Here is a 22,437-nt window from a genome sequence, read left to right on the forward strand (position 1 = left end):
AACCCAAGAAGCTGAAATTGCATATGTTGAATATGTAGAACAATTGATGCGGAATCGTAATGACGCAAATCTAATACAAAATAAACCACAAATACACATGCTCAATTGAACAATGAATGGCGTAATGGTTTTATAGTAGGTTTTTTTATTTGGATTGCTATCAATAAGTGTATTTACTTATTTGTTTTATAAGTAGATTATCCTTGTAAAATCCAATATATTTATATTTATGTAGTACTTGTTATTTGAATTGCTACATGTGAAATCTATATACATATATGTATAAATTGGATATGGATATTCTTATATTATCAACAAGTTCTTAATTACATATAGTGTTAATTATCTTTATTTGTGAATAATTGTTATTTATGATTTACCATACTAAAATTTTATTTTAATTGGTTTTGGAAACAATATATTCATGTAATTTATGGGTTGAAAAAATATTTAATTGTCTTATGCATACCATTAAAATATATTTATTTTTAATTAATTGTTATTTATGGCATACTATGTTTTAAATTAATTTTAAGCTATTTCTAAAGTTATATATTAATATTATTTGTGGGTGTATACAACAAATTTTGCATATTTTGCATGTATATATAAATATATAAATGTGCAACCTTAATTAGATGTAATAATTTTTTTTTCATATAAATTTAACTTATAAAATTGTTATTCTTTTTAAATTAAAAATATAATTACAAAATAGTCATATCCAGCCCAATTCGGCACCAAACATGGTACAATTAGTCCATCATTCAATCCGGAACTATGCCAAACATAGTACTGTACTAATTATCCTATCTGATCCTATCCGATCCTGTCCGATCTGGACCTATCCGGTGTACCAAACACCCCCTTAGACCTTATGTTTCTATGAAATCATCATTAACCTCCCTCTATTTTCTATATCTATTAAAATAAACAAATTTGTTTGTTTTACTAATTAATTTTAAAATGTAAAGGCCAAAGAAAGATTAAAAGTTAAGATTTTTTAAATAGATAATATTACAAAAATTCAGTTATGATTTTTAACTGTCAAAATTAAATTATGATGGGTACCATAGAAGAATAAAAAATTGAAAAAAAAAATCATAATTTTTTTATTTTTAATTGACTTCCTTTTATATGAGTAATTTTCGTATCACAAATAGATATACATGAAGTGAAGATCTCTTTGTCCTTACAAGAACAATCAAGTAGTAGAATGCATTTAAAAAAATAAATAAATAAATAAATAAAATATAAAAAAAAATAATAATAAAAGAAGAAGAAGAAGAAGAAGAAAACCTCATATTTTGAAAGGTGGTTGATTTACCAACTTATTATTGGTTTTCAGAAAGTTGTTCTGGGATCTCCAAGTAAAAGAAAGTTTTTGAGTATTTTGACATTTCTCACAACGATTTTAAACTTTCAATACTCCAAAGAGTTTTTAAAATCAAAGCGAATGCGAAGTAATTTCTAAAGAAAATTCTTCACAGAATAAGAAAAATCTCCAAACCCTCTAAGAACTTTGCTAGTTTTTATCAGTCACTCCTAATGAGATAGTTTACCGAGGGTATCTCTGTCTTACTTCTTCCAAAATTATCAGTCACTCCTAATGAGATAGTTTACCGAGGGTATCTCTGTCTTACTTCTTCCAAAATATTCATAGCATAAAAAATAGACAACACATTATGGTTAAACATTAGGTTTGTCTCAGATCCCTTCAAAATAATATTGAATCCAAAATAATACCATCCACAGGTCCAAAGACCAGTGACAAAAAACTTTCATGTATGGAAAAGTAAATATCAACTTATAATTCTTTATTTTAAGAAAGAAAATACCAAAATTATGTGGAAAAAAGAGATTGAGAAACTTCAAAATGCTCTGCCACAATTATAATTTGTGTGGGAATTTAACATGAAGCATGCAAACTGTGTTGCATATTTTGCAAAGATCAAATAATGGGTGATTGCCAATCAAGTTTACTTTGCCGCACTTTAATTAAACAAGGCCCTTCTGCTTGAATACATCAAGAATGGTGGTCCCAATTTTTGCCGGAGACTCCACCACTGTTACCCCAGCTTCCCTTAGGGTTTGGATTTTCCCTTGCGCTGTACCTTTGCCGCCTGACACAATAGCTGCACAACCACAAGCAACAGAAAAAAAAAAAAAAAAAAAAAAAGGAAACTTAACTACAATTCAAGAGATTAAAGAGTGATGTTGATGAATTATAGAACAATTTTGCCGAACATGGAACCATAACCAATTTGTGTGTGAGAGAGAGAAACTAAACACTACTAACAACAGAAGCATCATGAATTGGAAAAATTACATGAAACCATAACAAACAATAATTTAAAACATTTGAACACCAGTATTATACCAAAAAGAGTCCAAAAAAGAAATGTAATGGTATGGTGAAATGCTAATGGACAACATTTGCATAGCTGAGTACATACATCTATTTTGACAAACAATATGAGTATGGATTGATACATTAAAAATCAAGCAAACATTATTCATTTATTCCTTTAAAAGCATAGAATTGATTAAATAATTAAAATTGCATATACCTCCAGCATGACCCATTCGACGACCAGGGGGAGCAGTTAGGCCAGCAATAAATGCAACAACAGGCTTCTCAGTTCCACTTTCCTGTTTGATTGGTAACAAAATTGGTTAAGAATATACACAGACAAGGAAACATAGGAGACCTTGCATATTCATATTAGCCATTAGAGAGAGAGAGAGAGAGAGAAGTAAACAAAAGCCTATTGTTCTTTGGTGGAGGTTTATATGAGGTTTATATGCAATTTAATCAATAGAACAAAAACATTACATCAATAAGATGCGAATTGAAAAACCCCAAGCATGAAAAGTAAATGAAAGACTATACGACTTCTGAAACAAAAGAAATAAAACTCTCCACATAATATCATATCTTTTTAACTTCCTAAGGTTGTGAATGGTACACCAAGGACACTAGGTTGCTATCATGTAAAGTGTTAAGTCTAAAAGATCCTTCAAAATTTTCTTTTCTTTCACTTCCTGTTCTTTCTTTCCTGTTCTCTTTTTTTTCAACTGAGATATTGATGCTACTTTTTTAAGGTTGAAGTCCTTGCTAGCCTTAAACCCATAGAGCCTTTACTTAAGCAAGGTCTGACACAATAAAATTTAATTCCTCCCCATATGCAAGCATGCCTTTCCAGGGTGAGCAATACCACCCATCCAATGTTCGGGGTCTGGCACTACATTATAACATATGGACAGATGGAGAGCAAAATTGTAATACCAAGTAATATTATACATGATTCCGATGGGACTCTGAATAAAGTTACTAATATTTCCAAATACCTTTATCAGTGCAGCAGCATCTTCTTCTGCAGTGCCACCTATCTCACCTATAAGAACGATTCCTGGAACACATACATCATTAGTTGATTAACGCATATACGTTTCCCCACACTGCACACAATCTTTCTGGCATATAAGTACATCAAACATACATTTTGTGTAGGAAGTGGGAAAAAAAAAAAATGGAAAACATCAGTCAGAACAATGCCTCTAGCCACCTTCCATCCATTATCCTAAACTTCAATTTTGTCTATGCAATCAAACAGTTTATCACAGTATATTACCATGACCATACATGCACATACAAATAGTATGAAGACGGATGGATAGATCATAGGTGTAAGCACTGATGAGTATCTTTAAAGAAAAGCATATCAGCAAATTTTGCCACCTTATTAAAAAAACATAAAGTTGCAATTTTCTTCCTTTCAATTGATAAAGCATTACAGTCAAACCTAACAATATAAACAATAGTTTACCTTCCGTTTGAGGATCAACTAGGAATCTCTCAATGCAGTCAACAAAGTTTGTCCCGTTAAAAGGATCCCCCCCAATACCAACACAGGTAGATTGTCCAAGTCCGACAGCAGTAGTTTGGAAAACCTACAAAGCGAAAACTAAAAAAATTCAATTTTATATACAACAAAAAAGTGCAGCTTAGCACCCATACAAACTAATAAAAAGTTATAAATGGCATCTCCTACAACCAAACTAAAGGAGGAAGAATAGAACATCCACAATAAATATCCAACCTTCTTAGTGATCATGAGAGAAGAAACCATAAACAGAACAACACTCTCTCTTTCTCTTGCTCTAACAAATGAAAACACAAATACTCACACAAAGCACTATAACAGAGTTGACCACATCTATTGCCCAACATGTCACCTCCACTACATATAAAGAAATGTTGAAAGGACACTGATGTGCAAAACAAAAATCTAACCAAATAAATCTATCATAAAGAGTTAAATCCTTATTAACAGACTTTCCCTGGATCAATAATTAGACTCACTGCTTCATAGGTCAACGTCCCAGAACGAGAAACAATTCCCACACGACCAGGTTTATGGATGTAGCCAGGCATAATTCCAATTTTGCATTCTCCAGGCTTGATAATACCAGGACAATTTGGCCCAATCAGCCGAGTTTTAGATTGCTTGTTAAGAGCAGCTTTCACTTTTACCTGAAATTTATCAATATTAGCTCCAGGGTCAATTTTGAATGAAGTAGAAGAAACCAAACTTAACACTAATAACTATACTTACAAGGGATTAAAAAGTGATCTTAAACCTGATCTAGCACTTGAACAAAATTAAATGACAGAATCACAACCACAAGAACTTTAGACAAACCTGCAGTAACTTATTACTTTTATAAATTAGGTACTAGAATTGAAGTGTAGAATACAAAACATACACATTCAAACATTACTGCACTTGGGTCAAGGATATTTAGAAATACTTTTACAACTAATTAAGATAATAACTTTTTTTTCCCTCAATACATAAATAAAGATGTATTTATATGAAGCAGGAAAGAAATTCAAACTTGATAAAAAATTACAACTAAATTACCATATCATGTTGTGGGATCCCCTCAGTGATACACACAACAAGATCCAACTCAGCTTCTACTGCCTCTAGAATGGCTTTAGCAGCGAATGGTGGGGGAACATAAATGACTGAGGCATTTGCCTTTGTTTCAGCTTTTGCTTCAGCAACGGTGTTGAAAACAGGAAGTCCCAAGTGCTCTGTTCCACCCTTCTTTGGCGTTACACCACCAACCTGTTTAAGCACAATCAAAAACATGATATGATAAACTTAAACAGTCTGAAATTAGAGTTTGAAGGTTGAACACTTAAAAATCTCGGTGCTAAAGAATCCCTCATATTAAGTTGGCAAAGAAGAATCCAAACTCATTATGATAACCTCAGAGACAATCACAAACCAAAATCATTAACACAGAGAGAGAGAGAGAGAGAGAGAGAGAATCCAAAGATTACGTAAATTCAATTTGTTGAACCCTCAAACCACCAACCTTTAAGATTACTCCGAAAGATAAAAGTGACGCCTACGAGAAATTGTCTAGAGAGTTCATTAAGCACAATAAAAACATGACATGATAAACTGTCTGAAATTAGAGTTTGAACATTGAACAATTTAAAAATCTTAGTGCTAAAGAATCCCTCATATTAAGTTGGCCAAGAAGAATCCAAACTCATTATGATAACCTCAGAGACAATCACAAACCAAAATCATTAACAGAGAGAGAGAGAGAGAGAGAGAGAGTCCAAGGGTTACGTAAATTCAATTTGTTGAGGCCTTAAACCACCAACTTTTAATATTACTCCAAAAGATAAAAAGTGACACCTACAAGAAATTGTCTTGACAGTTCATCTTTGTTATATTTTAGCTATTTATTCAAACAAAGTTATGTCATAATTTACAAAACATTCAACAATGCATCAACTATTTTTTTCCTTCTTGTCTGACCACACCCAAGATGCTCATCAAAACTAACACGCTGGATCAACACAAATGATTGGGAGTAATTCTTACAACGTATCCTATTTGCAGTTGAATAAATCCTATAATCTAGGGAATATAGAATTCAGCATTCTGAACCTGTTTAATGTGTCCCAACAAATACTCTGGTCCAGATTATTGTCAGTTCAAATTAACAGATTTATTGGTCTCATTTTTCTTTCTCATATGATCAGTTCAATCATAAGCAGATCTCAAAATGCTTATGTCCAAGGAAAAACTATGAATGGGGAGAGAGAAAGTGAGATGATTGCTATATAGGAATTGATTGTTAGAAATGGTAGTGGAATGCTAAGGAAAGACTACTTGGTATTATACCAATCGACCCCAAGTTTATATAAAATCTCAAGTTCTGAAAGTATAAACAAGCTCCAAATGTGAAAAATTGCAGTATCTTCCTAGACTTCTAATTGAACAAACTTATTTTTTTAATAATTGACATTTTTCACAACCATTAATTCTTTAATAGTGTTATAATGTTTAGTGCTTTGGATTCTTCTCAGTTTATTTTCTATCCTGCTCAACTAATTCTTAGTAATTTGTTTTCTGGGCAACCCGTTTGCAATTATTAGTCTTATTACTTAAATTCTTTTTTTCTATAATAAAATTCGTTGAAGTTTTAAGAGCATTAAAACCGATAAGATATTTAGATTCACCCTTTATCCAATCATGTAAAAAACTAGCATTGCTATCTCTTCAAATCCTAGATTACCCCTTTAAACCACAACGAGCTGTGATGAGCTGTGATATACTAGCTTGTAGAGCTTCTACAATGTTTCAAGAATCTTTTCAGAGTACCAAGGCAGAATATGGTCGAAACTAAACTTTGAACTCAAAGTAACCAATTCAAAGAGCACAATGCATTCAAAGTAACCAGTCACAAATTTTATGAAAATAATACCATATTTCCAACCCCATTATTTCAATACACCCACAAAAATACCAAGCCTACAAGTTCCATACTTTCTTTCACCCTATTTTCCAAACCACCCTAAAACCAAAATTCCAAAAAATGAACTAACTTAAAACGGGTAATAGCGATCAGTAAGCATTGAAAATGTTCTCTACTTAGCCAGACATAGATCACAAAACATGCCCAACCAAATTATTCCATTAAGTCAGCAAAAATATAATCAAATATAAATATATATATATATATATATAATATAACATGAAAAAAATATAAAAATAAAAAGGAGAACAATTAGAGAATAAATCGAAAATGGATTTGGATACCATTTTGGTGCCGTATTCAATGGCTTGCTCGGTGTGAAAAGTGCCATTCTTTCCCGTAATTCCTTGGCAAATGACGCGAGTGTTCTTGTCAACGAACACCGCCGGCGGTGGTGGAGGAGCAGCCGCATAATGCCGGCGACTCTGAGCAGCCGAACCAGACGAAAGTATGGAAGAAGAAGAAGACGATGAAGAAGAAGGGGAAGAATATAAAGAATTGCGCTTCGCGATCGAGCCGATCAGCTTCGCGACGGCTTGGCGACCCATCACTGCTTTTTTGATTCCCTTCAATTTGGAAGAAACAAAAAACTGGGATTCTCTCTCTCTCTCTCTCTCTCTCTACGAAAACCAAAATCGGAACGAAGAAAAAGTTTTGCACAGTACTCTCTGCTTCTCTGTTTAAAATGGGCTTTTTTGACCTACTTGCACACGTACTTTGACCCATTGGGCTGGCCCAAATCTATAAATATTTCCTTTGTTTTTTTTTTTTTTTTGGGTCAAATATATAAATATTCATAAGTTCTAAAGTCAGGTTTGCGCAGCCAAATACTTGGCATTGAAAATTTGAATCACTTTATCAAATGAGCTTGCAATTTTTAAATCCGCGGTGTTCGTAGCTAAATAATTTTCTGAGTTTTGTTCACTTCATCCATCTAACTTATTTTTAGTTTTTTCATTCTTTGTTCATATAAATAGTTGAGTTTGTCCGTTCAACACCATAACCAAAAATCTGTTCAAGTTCAAATGTCCTAAAAAATCCATTACGAAGGCCAAAAAAGAGTCACACTGCGTGCTAAAATTGAGCTAATTTAATTGACAAATAACAAATTATACTTAGAGATCGAATAATGAGGACAATACTTAAAGTATGTTTTTTCAGATAAACTGACAGGGTCTTTTTTCATAATAAAAGAGGTACTATTAATGTGCATTAACATTAGTAGTAGATATGACAAATTGAAAAGAAGACAAAATAGATCATAAGACCTAAAACATTAGTCATATGATTGGATGCAGTTATACCATACATTCTTAAAATTTATAAAAAAAGACAAATATCTCATCAACAATATTTGGTGTTTGTTGTTTGCCAAAAACTGCATAGTAGCTATGGCAATATGTCTTGCTATATGCCTTTCGGGGTTTCTTGGTAAAGTTCCACCAATCAGGATAACTAATAATTTTATAATAAGAACATAACGAGTCACCAAATGCCTTTCCATCGAATAGAGTTTCTATTGGATTTTCCAATTTCTAGATGACTTCCATTTTTGGACAATTGACATGATGATTTCAATCGGCTCTGATTAGTCATCAGCACCAAAACTTTCAGAAATTGTGCGAGAGTTCAATCTGGAATTTGGAATTCATTCAAGAATTGATTTGGGATTTAGAATACGAAATAAATAGATATGATATTCAAGATAAGTATTTCAAAAATTCCAATTTGATTCAAATGGGAATGTTTTCTAAGATTAAACAATCTAAATATGAACATGCATTTGATACAATATTTGAGATATGAACTATGGAAAAATAAATAAATAAATAAACTTCAGAACTGATACTTCGATTCAGACTGAAAACTTCAGAATACAAACTTGGATTCATACAATACTATTTTTTTAAAATTGAACGCTCTCATATCATTTAGAAATTACGAATTTCAAATGATATTTTTGTGATATGTTTATTATTTTGCATCCATACAGGAGGCATATAAAAGTACAAACTCAAGCAAAAATATCAAAAAATAAATAAATAAATTGTAATTAATTAGTTCTAATTACATATATTACTAAAATCAATCTATAGTCCTCTAATCATTCACAAAAATAGTCAATTATTTACAACAATTAGATATCAATAAGTTCTGACGTTCCTCTCCTTCAATATTTGTTATATTATCATTTATGCAAATGCTCTTCATGCAGACAAGCCAATACTATCAGCTTCGAAACTTAAAATAATTTTCAATGTATCATTTATCTTTCTCTTTTTGTCTTTTATTTTTTATTTTTTATTTTTTTTATGTAAGTTTGATTTGTTTTCAATTTTGCATTAGAGTCATTCCTTGTCTTTGTTTGTTTGAATTGATATCTTTCCATAAACAACTATTTTGACAAATTTGGGTTTTAATCCATCCAATTCAACTATACTCATTAAGGGTCCATTTAATATAACCGATGGAAATAGCGTTAAATATTTTTTAAAAAGAGCTATTAAGTGTTTGACTGTAAATTAAAAAATATATATTAAATACTTAATGAGTTTCCATATAAGCTAAAATAATCATATTAAATACTCATTAAGTTTCCATATAAGTTATAAAAAAAAATTTAAAAAGCATATAGTTTAGGCTACTCTAAAACAGCTTAAAAAAACTATTTTTTTTCTTTTAACAAGTACTTGTTGATTTTTGCCAAACACCTTTATTTTTTAATAAAAGAGTTTTTGACCTTCAAGTAAAGCTTTTAGTCTTCAAGTAGAGCTTTTGACCCAAAAAAAAAAAAAAAAAAAAAAAAAAAAACTCTACTAAACAAGGACTAAAACATACAAAACAAATTCCCTCAATCCTAAATCCATTAACATAGAGTCTTCCTCTTTCTCTCTATAAATACACATAAAAAAGAAACATGAAAAAGTCAAATAGGCTCCAAAAATACTTGAAATTATCTGCCCATATTTCCCGCCTGCCTATCAAGCAAAGGTATGCAAAACTGAGTCACTCCTACACCTAGCTTGTTTATAAAACAAATTATTTTATGCAATCATGTTGCTGAAATAATTATTTTGTTTTGCCTTGCAAACCACTTCATGTTATATTGCATGAAAAGATTACTTATGTGGTCTACTTTCAAAATGGGTGCAATATTTGGCTGTTGCAATCAATGAGTTCAGCTGATTGATTTAGGCTATATTAGTAATGATTATCAATCTACCAGAAACATGTAACAGTTGCAGCTCTTATATGCTGTGATGAACCAGTCGAAAAGCTGATCCCAGTAAAAATATATCTGTCCAGTTAAGAGGAGCCTTGTATAATGACTTACATGAAGGATTTGTCTTATATTGTCCTCGTAAAATTAGATTTCATTTATCTCACCCCATCCCTGGCTCTCTCTTCAAACATTTGATAAATTGATGAGCCATTTGTGCTAATTCTCTTCATGCGGAGAATCCAATAGAGTCAAGTTCAAAGATACAAGCAATTGTGGACAGTTTTAGATTGAAGCAGGGTGTATGTATCTGTATTTGTTAAGGTGGCAATTTGGTAATGACACAGTGATACAACTCGAAAATGACATGGAATAAACGGGTTTGGTTTTTTCATAAATGAGTTTGGATCATAATCAGGTCAACCCGTTTAACACAATTATTAATCATGTTATTTTCGGGGTAACCCGTTTAATTCGAAAATGAACTGTTATAACTCATTTATTAAACGTTTTAGTTTTAATCCGACACAATTATATACCTATTACAACCCATTTAAATTTAATTATAAATTATAATTTTATCCATAATATAACATTTAATAAGTAAAAGATATTATAAATTAAAAAACTTATAAATGTTATAAAAGTAATTTTCTATTATTAATTTTTGAAAACAAAAATAAAAGCATCTATCCAAGTTAGTAGAATAGGTATATTAATAAACAGGTTAATTTTCAATAAATAGTTTAATTTTGGATTGATAAATTAATTTCAATAAATAGGTTAATTTTTAGGTTAACAGGTCAATATTTAGGTTAATAGATTAACATGTCAATATTCAGGTTAATAGGTTAACAGGTCAATACAACCCGTTAAAGTAATCATTTTAATCAGGTCGTGTCATGTTGACCTGTTAATAAACAGGTCGGGTTAATGTTTTATGTACCTGATAGGATTAATAAACGGGTTGGGTTCGAGTTAAATATTTTTGACACGATTATTAAATGGGTCGACACGAACTAGACACGTGAACACGGATTGCCACCTCTAGTATTTGTGCCATGATGTTGTAAATTTAAGTTAGTAAAAAACAACTTTTCTTTTTCTCAAACAAACCTTAGAGAAGTGGCTGAGTGTGTTTTCATTGTTTGGCGATTCAAGAAAGGTGTATGATCAATCAAATATCGCTTTTGGGGCCAACAAACAATGAAATGCCACCAAGAGACAAATTTTTTAATGGGAATCATATTATTTGCTGGATTCAGCCTTTCACTTCTTTTTTTCTTTTCTTTTTTATTTTTTATTATTAGCTTATTATCTCTTCCTGGCATTAATTTGTGGCAAGGTGTTATTTTCTGGTATTTTTTTTGCTAAGGTCACATTGTTTCTTTGCTTCACAGTTGAGGAACAATGTGGCAATAGACAAGCACTCAAAGATTTTTCTACGCGAGAAAGGTGACAATCAGCTCTCTTCGTATTTGATTTAATTATTGTTATTTTTATTGTTGTTGTTGTTGTTATATAAATCATCATCTCTTCTCAAGTAACCATTGTAGGCAAAGTATTAGTTGATGGAACAATGATAGACATAACTGGAGATTCAAGGTAAGAACTTATGGGAAACATATATATCAGACTACTGCATATTAATTACCAGATGCACCCTTCTACTGTTAATAACTTTTTTTAAAGAATTAATTTTACTTTGATAACTATTTTAAATATTTTGTTTCTAACTATAGAAACCAAGGCCAGCTTAAGGCATAGGCTATTAAGGCTTATGCCTATGACCCATTTTATTGGATCCCAAAAAAAGATTCCATGTATATAGTATATACATGTGTTTATTCAATAGAATTCCATATATATGATATATACATGTGTTCATTAAATAGAATATGATTATTAGTTCATTTTGGAAATATAATAATTTTAACTTATATAAAAAGTTTTTAAATTATCTTTAATTGATTATTTATATTTTTAGATCAATTTTAATTTATCATTTATTGCAATAATTATCTTTAATTATTTTTATCTATGAAAAATAACACTACTTAAGTTCAATTAAACATTTTATATTCTATAATTGATTATATTTTAATTATAAAAAAGAGAAAAAAATATGTTAAATACTTCTTTTATTTATACACTTTTTCTAATTTGTTTATATTTTTTTCTTACCTGACTTACTTATATTTATCCTTTCTCATTTAATAATCTTTCATATTTGTCTAATTTTGATATCCAACCTATAGAATTTTTAATTTTGATCTAGATGACTCTAAAAGAAAAAGTAACTTATAAATTATTATTAATTTTAATGATTTTATATTGTTCATTCTCATAATATTTTTATTTTTATTTTCTATGAATTTAGGATTTTAATTATTTACTAATTGTTCTTGCTATTCATAAAAAACTAGATTTCGTGTTTCTCTAGTTTTCACTTTCATTTTTTTATTTATATTTTAATTCGAATAAATTGATTAGATTTATTTTGAGAATTCAAAGCCTAAAAGATAAAATAAATTTATAAATAAAAATAGCATTTGAGATATTAAACTTCATAAAAAAAATTAAAATTTTTTTCCCAATGCATGGATTTATTATTTTTTGTTAGTGTAGTTTAAGTGGAAAGAAGTTTTCAAAATTAAAATTAATAAAATCTTATTTATGATCAACTATTAAACAATTTAGCAATTTTATCCATTAAGAAAGATTTATCATCGAATCTTGAATATAAAAATTTAATTAGTAACTTTGAATTAAAAAAGCCAAAAAATTATAGATTTTATATCAAAAAAATCTATTTTATTAAAAATAATATTTAATTAAGCCCCAAATATTGTTTTTGGCCTAGGGCCTCAAAAGTTGTTGAAACGGCCATGACACAAACAAGATGGCTGATCACTCTGATGTTTAATTTTGAGTCTCTATGGCCGCTAGCACTTAGGGACCAAAACAAAGAGTATGTCTTTATTTCTATTCCATATTTAAAAACTTTGGATAATTAGTTATTATTATTGATTAGGTTTGTCCTAAGAAATTGTAAAAGTTTTTATGCTAATGTAGGTTTTACATACAGAGGCATGTCTTGGGTAATTGTATTTGAACAACTTCAATGTATGTCATATTGGAAATGCGATATAAAGTTTTAAATTCTGCTGTTATTTGAGATATTTACCAATTAAGCGTTGTGTGATAGATAATGATTTTTAAATCCCCTTTTTATTGTTTTCATGGCCAGAAAACTCTGACATGCAGAAGCTAAGTTTGGCCATCTAGGTGCTCATGGAGCAGTACCAAAAGCTGGCACCTGGTGGTGATAATAATCTCTAGATTTTTATGAATCACACAACATCATAGTTTTACAACAATCTCACCTGTGCGGCAATTTTTCAAAGTGAACCTATTAATCTCTAGATTTTCTCACAAAACCAGTATGTTCACATCACCCATCTCCAGAGCTTTCAATGTTTCATCAAAACCAACAACACACTTGTTAGCGTTTTGTTCTCTCTCCTTAATAAGTTGGCTTATCAAGCGTCTCTCTTGCACAAATTTCCCATTCGAAAGGATCTTCGAAGACTTCATTGCTGTATAGAAGCCAGGTTCTGGATGATACATAGGAACTCTAACATATCCAGTACTTGCTCCTTAAGAAGGGGATCAAACATATCCGATTGACTTAGTTCGGTTTTGAATTCATCTCTTCCGGCAGGTATCAATCGGTCAACATTTGGCTGGCTACCTGAAGGATTGATAAAAAAAACTGTCTTGCAAGCTCTGCAGTCTCTTTCAAGTATTTGTCTTTTTCTCGTTTTCGAAAACGATAAAATTTTTGATAATCTGATTTTGGCAACATTCTAATTATCACCTTTGGGAGGTAACTCTAGTCATATGGAGCACTTCTGGCTTGTTCACTCAAGGTCCCGAAAAGTCCCCCCCACTTACCATCCATAACGATGAAACCAAACTTTTCATCGTCAGATTGTAAGAGCTCATCCAAAGCTTCAGTGTGGAATTTGTCATCACAAATGCACATAAACTCATTTATTGGTTTGAAAGGCTCAAAATCAATAATGGTGGTCACCACCTCATTTTTTTCTGTAACAACATTTCCAATGTAGAGTGCAAACCCATTTGGAGAAACAATATTCTTGTACAGACTAAGCCTGTGTTGAGCAGATTCGATTATTGGACCTAAAACTTGTTGCCGCTCGATTAGTACCATGTCTGAAGCCGTTCTAAATTCGTCTTCCAAAGTCCTGATAGCACGAGATATTTGACGATCACCTGGAGGAATGAGCAGAGAAAACATAGTTCTAGTCCTAACACCCCTGCCACTGGCAGCTTCAACCTTCTTTTTCAATTTCTTCATCTTCCATTTCTCAATGTGTCTTTCTGAATTATATTCTTGAATGTCTGCCATTGCTAACCGACTGACTTAAGGTTTTGAATAAATTAAGACACTGAAACAGCAATATCATATAGCATTGATTTAAGAACAGGGTAAGATGGAATTTAACAGCATTAACTGAAATCAACATTAGTATATATATATATATATATATTGATGCATCACTATCATTGACAGGAAGAGTTGTGGGAAATTTTATTTGTTTCAAGAACATAAAATAAAAGAAAATATTCAATTTTGGATTTTGTGAAAGAAAATTAAATACACCGCCATATATTAATTACCTAAGTGATGCAGTTCATAAAGATGAGCATCTATAAATATTTCAGAATTATTATTACCGAAAACATAAATCAGAATCACATAATCTAAATTTCATATATATAGATTCTTCGAAATAATAGTAATAACAATATTATTATTAATAATAGAATGAACAAAGAACGAGAGTTACAAAGTGAAACTATAGACAAGGAACGACAGTTATAAAGTGAAACTATAGTCTTTGATTTCCTATATCGACCGACGAAATTGAAAAAAAGAAGAAAAAAAATAAAATAAAATAAAAGATATTTAAGCTATATAAGACCCTTTATTGTCAATATTCTAAACCATCAATTAACAAATTACAACTACAATAAAAAAAAGGAAGAATAATTCGATGAAAAGAAAGGATTAAAAAGCAAGTACCTGATAGAGAAAGAGGATGATGAGAGAGTCACTAAATGTTTATGGGTGGGGTTTGTGGAGAGTTTTTGTAAACAAATTAAGATTAATTTTGTATTTAAAGAGTGTTTTAGTTTCCTAATTTATTTTTTAAAATTGAGAATATATTTATTTTTTATAATATATTTAAAGCAAATTTTCTAAAGAATCTTAGAATGATATATATATATATATATATATATATATATATTTATATATATATATATATATATATTGATATATTGTGAGAATTACTTTCCATGTTTTGGGGATTTGATTTCCGGAAAAGATTTGGATATTCCTACCATACTCCCCTTTTACATACATATAAGACCTATGTGTGCAAGATTAATGGATTATTTTCTTAAAATATTGTTGATTCCAAAATTCTAATAATTGTTAAAAAAAAAAAAACACGGCGACATTCTCAATTTCTAAATTTTTTCCTATTTTGGTTATGATTTCTTTTGGTAGCAATATAATAAAGAAATTTTTCTTGTGGTTAACTTGGGAATACTTGAACCAATAACCATAAGAGTATTTGTTTCATGTCTCAAGCGCATCAAGAAATTATTTGATACAGTGATTATACCAAACGTATACAAAATCTGATATCTTATGTGTACAAAGAAAGCCATATGTACCACTAATATAACACATCAGATTAATAAACCATCTAATATTTCTATTTGTATTCCCATGGAAACCACAATTTTCTTATGAAATATTAAAACGGTCAACCAGTTTTATTTAACAATATGCTGTGGTCGATTAAGATTCAATACTGTTGGGTTATTTCCTACAATTACCATTGCAAATTGAAACAGCATAAAAACCCTTTTTCCTTTGATTTGCCTTTTTATGTTTTAAGAAAGTAAAAATATTTTAATTTCCAACTATTTTGCTGAGTATTTCAAGCCTAAAGTTTATTGCAAACGAAGAAGAAGAAGCCTGTGAGTTCAACAGAGACTGAGGTTGACGAAGGGAAGAGGAGGAAGTTGGTGCGGGTCAAAAAAAGAATGTGACATGGAGAACAGCTTTACTGGCTTAGTTGGCTCCATAAGCTGAGGTGTTCTTAATTGTACAAATGGCTTTACGTTATTGGATAGGTGTATCATATAAGATACCAGGCTTGTGTACAGAATAATTTCTCCATAAAGCAGTTTAGCAAAATTTTGATGTCTTATTTAAATCATTCATAAATATGTACTTGCATCTAAATTTTCATACCTGCAATACATTATTACAATATCGAAGAAAAAAGGTTGAATATTAATAATTCTTTTTGCACTCGCCGTAACAAGTTGCCACACACTCTACTACTTCATTCAGATTATCTGTCACAACAAAAATAGTAATAAGATTTTATCCTGAAACACAATGTCAAAAGTTAGATAAAAAAAAAAAGAACGTGATAAAATTGATGAAACTGATAGCAATTAGCAAGTACTGGTGTAAATATTGGTTTATCAAATTTACATCTTTTTTTTTTTTTTTGTTTGAGAATTTCCATCGTTTTCTTTTGAGATAAAAATATTGTTTTTGTATGCAATTCAAAAGTGTTCAAATGAAACATAAATTAAAACAACTTGAATTGCGGATAGATTGAAGTATAGAAGGAAAACAAAACAAAAAGAAAGAAAAACAAAAACAAAAATTAAATAGTTATAATGTAATTACCAAATCTAGAGTCTGGTTTTGTCTTTTTTTTTTTTTTTTTTTTTTAATCTATGGTAAGATCATTTCAGTTTGGACGGTTTTTAATTCAAATCGAATTGGATTTTAATTTTTTAAATTTTTTTTTACTACAATTAATTATATTTTAAGATATTTTTATGTTTTTAAATTATTTAGTTTAAGATATTAATAATTTTATAAAAAATAAAAAATTAAAATTTATTAAAAAATTAATATAATATAATAATAAACCAACTAAACTGAATCGAACCAAGTTGGTGTCCTTGGTAGAATTTTTTTTTTCTTTTTTACTAAAAAATTATACTTAATCGTTAAAAGTTTTTTTGTTTGAAAATGAAAATATTTAGCAAGACAACCACTTGTTGATTAAAAAAAAAAATTTAAAAATTATTTTAGAGAAATTCAAATTATAAACTTTTCTAGAAAAAAATTTTTTTAATTTATATAGAAACCTAATAAATATTTATTAATGCAATTTTTTTATTAACTTTTTAATAAAAAAATTTTAAAAAAAATTTATTATACAGAATTCTACAAATAAAAACTCTATTTTCATCTGTTATACTGATGTATAAATAGTTCATTCAATTTTTGTTTTTTCTGTTGGTTCTATTTCCCCAAAATAAAAATAAAAAATAAAAAATAAAAAAAAACCTAATTGGTTCTCCCTCAATCCCTGATGACCATACCAGTACTATATGCCCCTCTTCTTCTCCACCTCCATGAGCTATGGTGGTGGTGACCAGCAACAACTCCCATTTGCTTAGAATTTCCTAGCATCTCATTATCAGAATTTCCTAGTGCTTGTGTTCCTCCAATAGCAATTTTCAAGATTGGCATCAACCACAAGAGAGACAAACACTGGGAAATTCGAATAATGTGTTTGAAATATAATAAGGGCTAAATGCATTTTGTTGGGATCTCTAATTTTTTGTTTTTTGATTCCCTTTAAATTTTAAAGATTTATGTTAAATGGTGATAGAAACCATTAAGTTTATCCATTTTTTAACTCCAAATCTTCTTCCTTTTTTATTATCTTTTAAAAAACATTATCATTAATTCATCCCAAATAATCAAAAATTCACTATTTAGTGGACAAATAAACATTAAAAAAATAGAATTTATGCTTAAAATAAAATGTATTATCCTTTTTTTTTTTTTTTTTGTTTAAGTTTGAGGATTGTGCCTTGTTTGACTTAAAATTTACACTCGTCTAATTTTCACAAACGGTTTTATGTCTATGCCTAATATATATTTTGATTAGCTAATTGTGTAAATTGAATGCAAGGATAAAAAAACGAGTTGAATTACAACATTTTGCAATTGAAAAAATGCCTATATATTATTATAGATTATTTAGTGACAATTTTAATGAAAATTTGACTCGTACAACATGAATTATTGTCTCACGTTGCATAATCGTTTCTTTTTTGACTGTGATTCAAGTTGCTTTCTTATGCATGTCCTGCCCATATACCAATAATGTTAATTTTTCTTCATTTTGTTTTGTTTTTCTTTTTTTTTTATGTATATTTTATATTAACTTGATTCTTAAAAATTACAAACAATTGATTAAAGGACAAAATCTACTGCTTAATTTTTGGACATATGGCTTAGGTTTATTGTTGTACTGAATAGAATTGAAAAGTACTTCTATTCTTGTTTTTCCTTGTACCTCAATGTTTTCTTATACTATGTACTATTTTTTAGATAAATGTTTTCTTGTACATTTATTTGTTTTCCACTTTTATTGACACTTCGGATTTGAAAAGTACTCCATCTATTATTTATTTATTTTGAATAAAAGGACTCGATACTTCTATTTTATAACTAAACTATAATTAAACTGTTCCCACCTGTTCAGCATTTTTATAGCTTTTGTTGGTGATAACCACCCTGTATGGTTAAGATATTTGAAACGACTACTGATGTAGCCTTAATCATGTCATAATGACGTCTTCGGATGCTATAAATTCAAACGATGGATGTCATCTACATTTGAATCCACTATTGAAAATCCAACTATTAGAAGTCAATTAATATCTATAGATATGAAATACAGTAATCCTATAAATATTGAAATGTTTATTAAATGACATGCATTATTATTTGTTAATATGAATAGGTGAATTTTTAAATGGATAAGTAAATTAAAAAATTTAATTAAATATTATCACAAATAAATAAATTTAGTGAACATTTTGATAAATTTAACATTATTGTATCAAATAAACTCTATAATCTTTTCATGATTTAAACTAATATCTAATGCGATTTAAGCATCGTCATCCATGATTTATAAGATCGATATTTTTCCTTCTTTTTTTTTTTTGGTAATTTTTCCAATAATTTATTTTGAACTCTTATGCGCTAAGTCCCATACCTCTCTCTGCAATCTGCCTTTATAAATTTGTTTGGAATTTTAGCTATAGGACTTAAACTGGTTTTGACCTATCAAATGCAATAAAAGTGTATTCGGGATGGCAGATTTACTCTTTTTCATATTTTTTTTAAATATTCAATTATTCTTTTGGGATAACCCAATTAATAACCCACTGTCATTAGTGATAACCCACATCCTATGTTTTGAAGTCTGACGATAAAATTTTCTTTTCCAATTTATCATATATATATATATATAAATATATATTATTAAATTTCCTACAAAATAATATTTAATTCTATGTTTATGTTTAATTTCGGAGCAATTTTTAATACAACAACAAACTTTTGTCCTAATTCATTTTAAATCATTATCAAAATAAATAAATAAAGAGCCATTTTAAATCCTTTTAAGGGATAATTCCACACAGCCACCCCCCCCCCCCCCCCCCAAAAAAAAAAAATAATAATAATCAACACCCTCTATTATCTATACCTTTATTTCAAACCATACCCCTTTTGGTCTTGAAAATGTCAATTATTTATCAATTGGATTATGAATGATAAAGATGGACAGGAAATATCAATTGGATTATGAATGATAAAGATTGACAAGAAATATCAATTGGATTATGAATGATAAAGATTGACAGGAAATGCAAGAGGTCTAATAATGGTAGAGGAGGTCTAATAATGGCAGAAGAGGTAGATAAAATATTTCAAAACAATTAATAGGAGAGATATACGATGTTTTTGAAACCTGTAAAAGGGTCAAATTGATTTAATTTAAACTTTGTGTCAAAATAAATAAATAATAAAAGAAGAAGAAGAAATTAAGCTTCATGGAGTTAGATGATAATATATATCCCTCCATACAAACTCATATCTCTAGGTGATAGGGCATGTATTGGGAAAGATTAAGCTGGAAGCCTGAAAAGTTTACATCCGTTTCCTTTATCTTCCTCCAATTTTTCTTCTTGCAATTATTGTAGCATGTTGTCATATGCTCTACCAATTGACCAGATCTGTCACAGTAAAATTGATGATATAAGAATTCTTTTCACGAAAAAGTTTCCACAACCTCAAAAAATTAAATGAAAAAAATAAATCAACATGATCACAAAATAATTAAATTGACAGAACTTAAAGATATATATCATCGCATAATTATGATCATATGATTTTGACCTTCAAATTTTTCATTATTCTTTTCACAATAACATCATATATATGCTCACAAAATTAGTACGTACTTTACATTCTAAAATAAAAATAGAATTGACCTTAAACCTTAATGCCTATATCATATAATTTACAAGATTAAAAACCACGAATGATATATATTATGAGTAATTAAGGTCAGAAATATCAGTACCAAATCCAAAGTTTTTGTCGACCAGCTCCAAACAATCAATAAAAGTACACGTGTATAATACTTAAATATTCTCGGTAGCATTTTTTTACCCTCCTCAAGAATACAATGCAAGAAATTCAATGGATCTTTTATTACTCGAGCACTTTTTATGGCTCCCAACCATGCAACTATAAATTTTCTATCTTTAAAATGTTTAGAAGGACCAGAAAATTTAAAATCATGAAATGAAGGAGGAAGAAGAAGATTATTAGGGTTATGGAAAGCAAAAAAAGATTGAGAAGGCATATAATTTGCTTTCCCTAAAATTGGGATAACCAAAACCATTCCCATCATCATTGCCATCATGCTTCTCACACCAATTTAAACCATAACTCTGTTTCTCACTCTCAAAATGTTTTGCTATATTTTGATTTTGAGGCTGAATACATCTAAATAATGGGTACTTTATTATCTCTCCGTAAATTGATTCTCATTATATTAATTTATAATTTTTTTTTTTGTCTTCAGTTTAAATTAGTTTGATTTTTCACAAGTATATACTTCATTAAATCATATGATTAATGACTTAAACAAATAAATTGTATCTTATGTACATAAATGCCTGCAGAGTGGTTTTATGAGCTTCCAAGTGGAGATGAAGATATCGGAGTTAAATAATTTTTGGATAAACTGAAATAAGTATTGATTAAACAATGAACCCCTTTACCAGCTTTTGAGTGGTCCTATATATATATATATATATATCGTATATTGAGTAAAGCATGACACCTAATTTGATTCTAGACTATTAAAATTGTGTGTCCTTTTTAAATAAATGTCATCTCATATTTTTGCTAAAAGAACAAAAAAGTGAAGGAAAAAAAACTGGGGGAAAAGGAAAATCCTAGTGATATTGCCTAGTAATATATATGCTCTAACAAAGATATGTCATTAATTATCTCGTAGTGGCCATTGATTTTACTTAATTGACACCTACTCATTTTTGAACTGATTATTAGAAAGAAAGTTTATTGAGTTTCACTTTTTTTTTTTTTAATTTAAAATTGTAGGCATTAAGACATTTCATTTCAAAATGGTTTGAATGGAGGAATTAATATATGGGTTCGTTTAATGTACAATAGTTAGTGACTATATTTTCAGTGGCTCTTGGTAAGATATAGTAAGATTTATGGTAAGTTTGATATACAAATATTTATTTCTTCATACTGGCTTTTGAAATATGTAAAAAGTTATTTTGAACGTTTATTTGTTCATACAAAGCACGTTTTTTACTATTGACTTTTAATAAGAGAAGAAATATATGTGATAATATAATTAATAAATATGCATAGAGGATCTTACAAAATAAAGTCATGTATTCATCATATATTCTCAATTGTACTCATTTCTATTCTTGGCTAGCAGAGAAGGGTGGTCCTTGGTTGCAACCTATTTTGGACTCTGATGTACTTGGTTTTACTGGTTAATATATGATATATCTTTCAAAATAAAAAGTATGACATTTGCTTGTTTGGCCTGCTGAGACAATTACTTTCTTTGTTGTTTGATAAAAACTCTGAGACAATTATACTCTTCTCAAGGTGTTGCAACCAAAGTTGTTAAATAAATATGCTTAATTTTGGGGTCAATTTTCGATACCCATCAAGAACAAGGAAATTTTTTTTTTTTTTTTTTTGTCTTTGATCTAAAGTAAAATTAAATTAAAAAAAGCTATTGGCCTGTTCTAAACGACAAAATGATAATAATAATAATAATAATTATCGTTTGTTGGTAACACAGCTATCT

At 29.3% G+C, this 22,437-nt stretch overlaps 2 protein-coding genes across 2 annotated transcripts; both read right to left on the reverse strand.

Annotated features, from left to right (window-relative positions):
• Positions 1–1,740: 1,740 nt before the first annotated feature.
• On the reverse strand, positions 1,741–7,495 carry LOC107417844 (succinate--CoA ligase [ADP-forming] subunit alpha, mitochondrial). The gene is made up of 7 exons (XM_016026496.3): positions 7,134–7,495; positions 4,929–5,138; positions 4,367–4,537; positions 3,831–3,954; positions 3,352–3,413; positions 2,571–2,652; positions 1,741–2,135 (listed from the first exon to the last, which is right to left on the reverse strand). Exons 1-7 carry the CDS (start codon positions 7,395–7,397, stop codon positions 1,999–2,001), a joined length of 1,050 nt encoding a protein of 349 aa, XP_015881982.3. The 5' UTR covers positions 7,398–7,495; the 3' UTR covers positions 1,741–1,998.
• A 6,006-nt stretch (positions 7,496–13,501) lies between these two features.
• Positions 13,502–14,504, reverse strand: LOC107417813 (uncharacterized). The gene is made up of 2 exons (XM_060815106.1): positions 14,027–14,504; positions 13,502–13,728 (listed from the first exon to the last, which is right to left on the reverse strand). The coding sequence occupies exons 1-2, from the start codon at positions 14,502–14,504 to the stop codon at positions 13,502–13,504; spliced, it is 705 nt and encodes a 234-aa protein (XP_060671089.1).
• Positions 14,505–22,437: the final 7,933 nt, after the last annotated feature.

This window comes from Ziziphus jujuba, chromosome 2 (genome assembly GCF_031755915.1).
Source record: "Ziziphus jujuba cultivar Dongzao chromosome 2, ASM3175591v1".
Lineage (NCBI taxonomy): Eukaryota > Viridiplantae > Streptophyta > Magnoliopsida > Rosales > Rhamnaceae > Ziziphus > Ziziphus jujuba.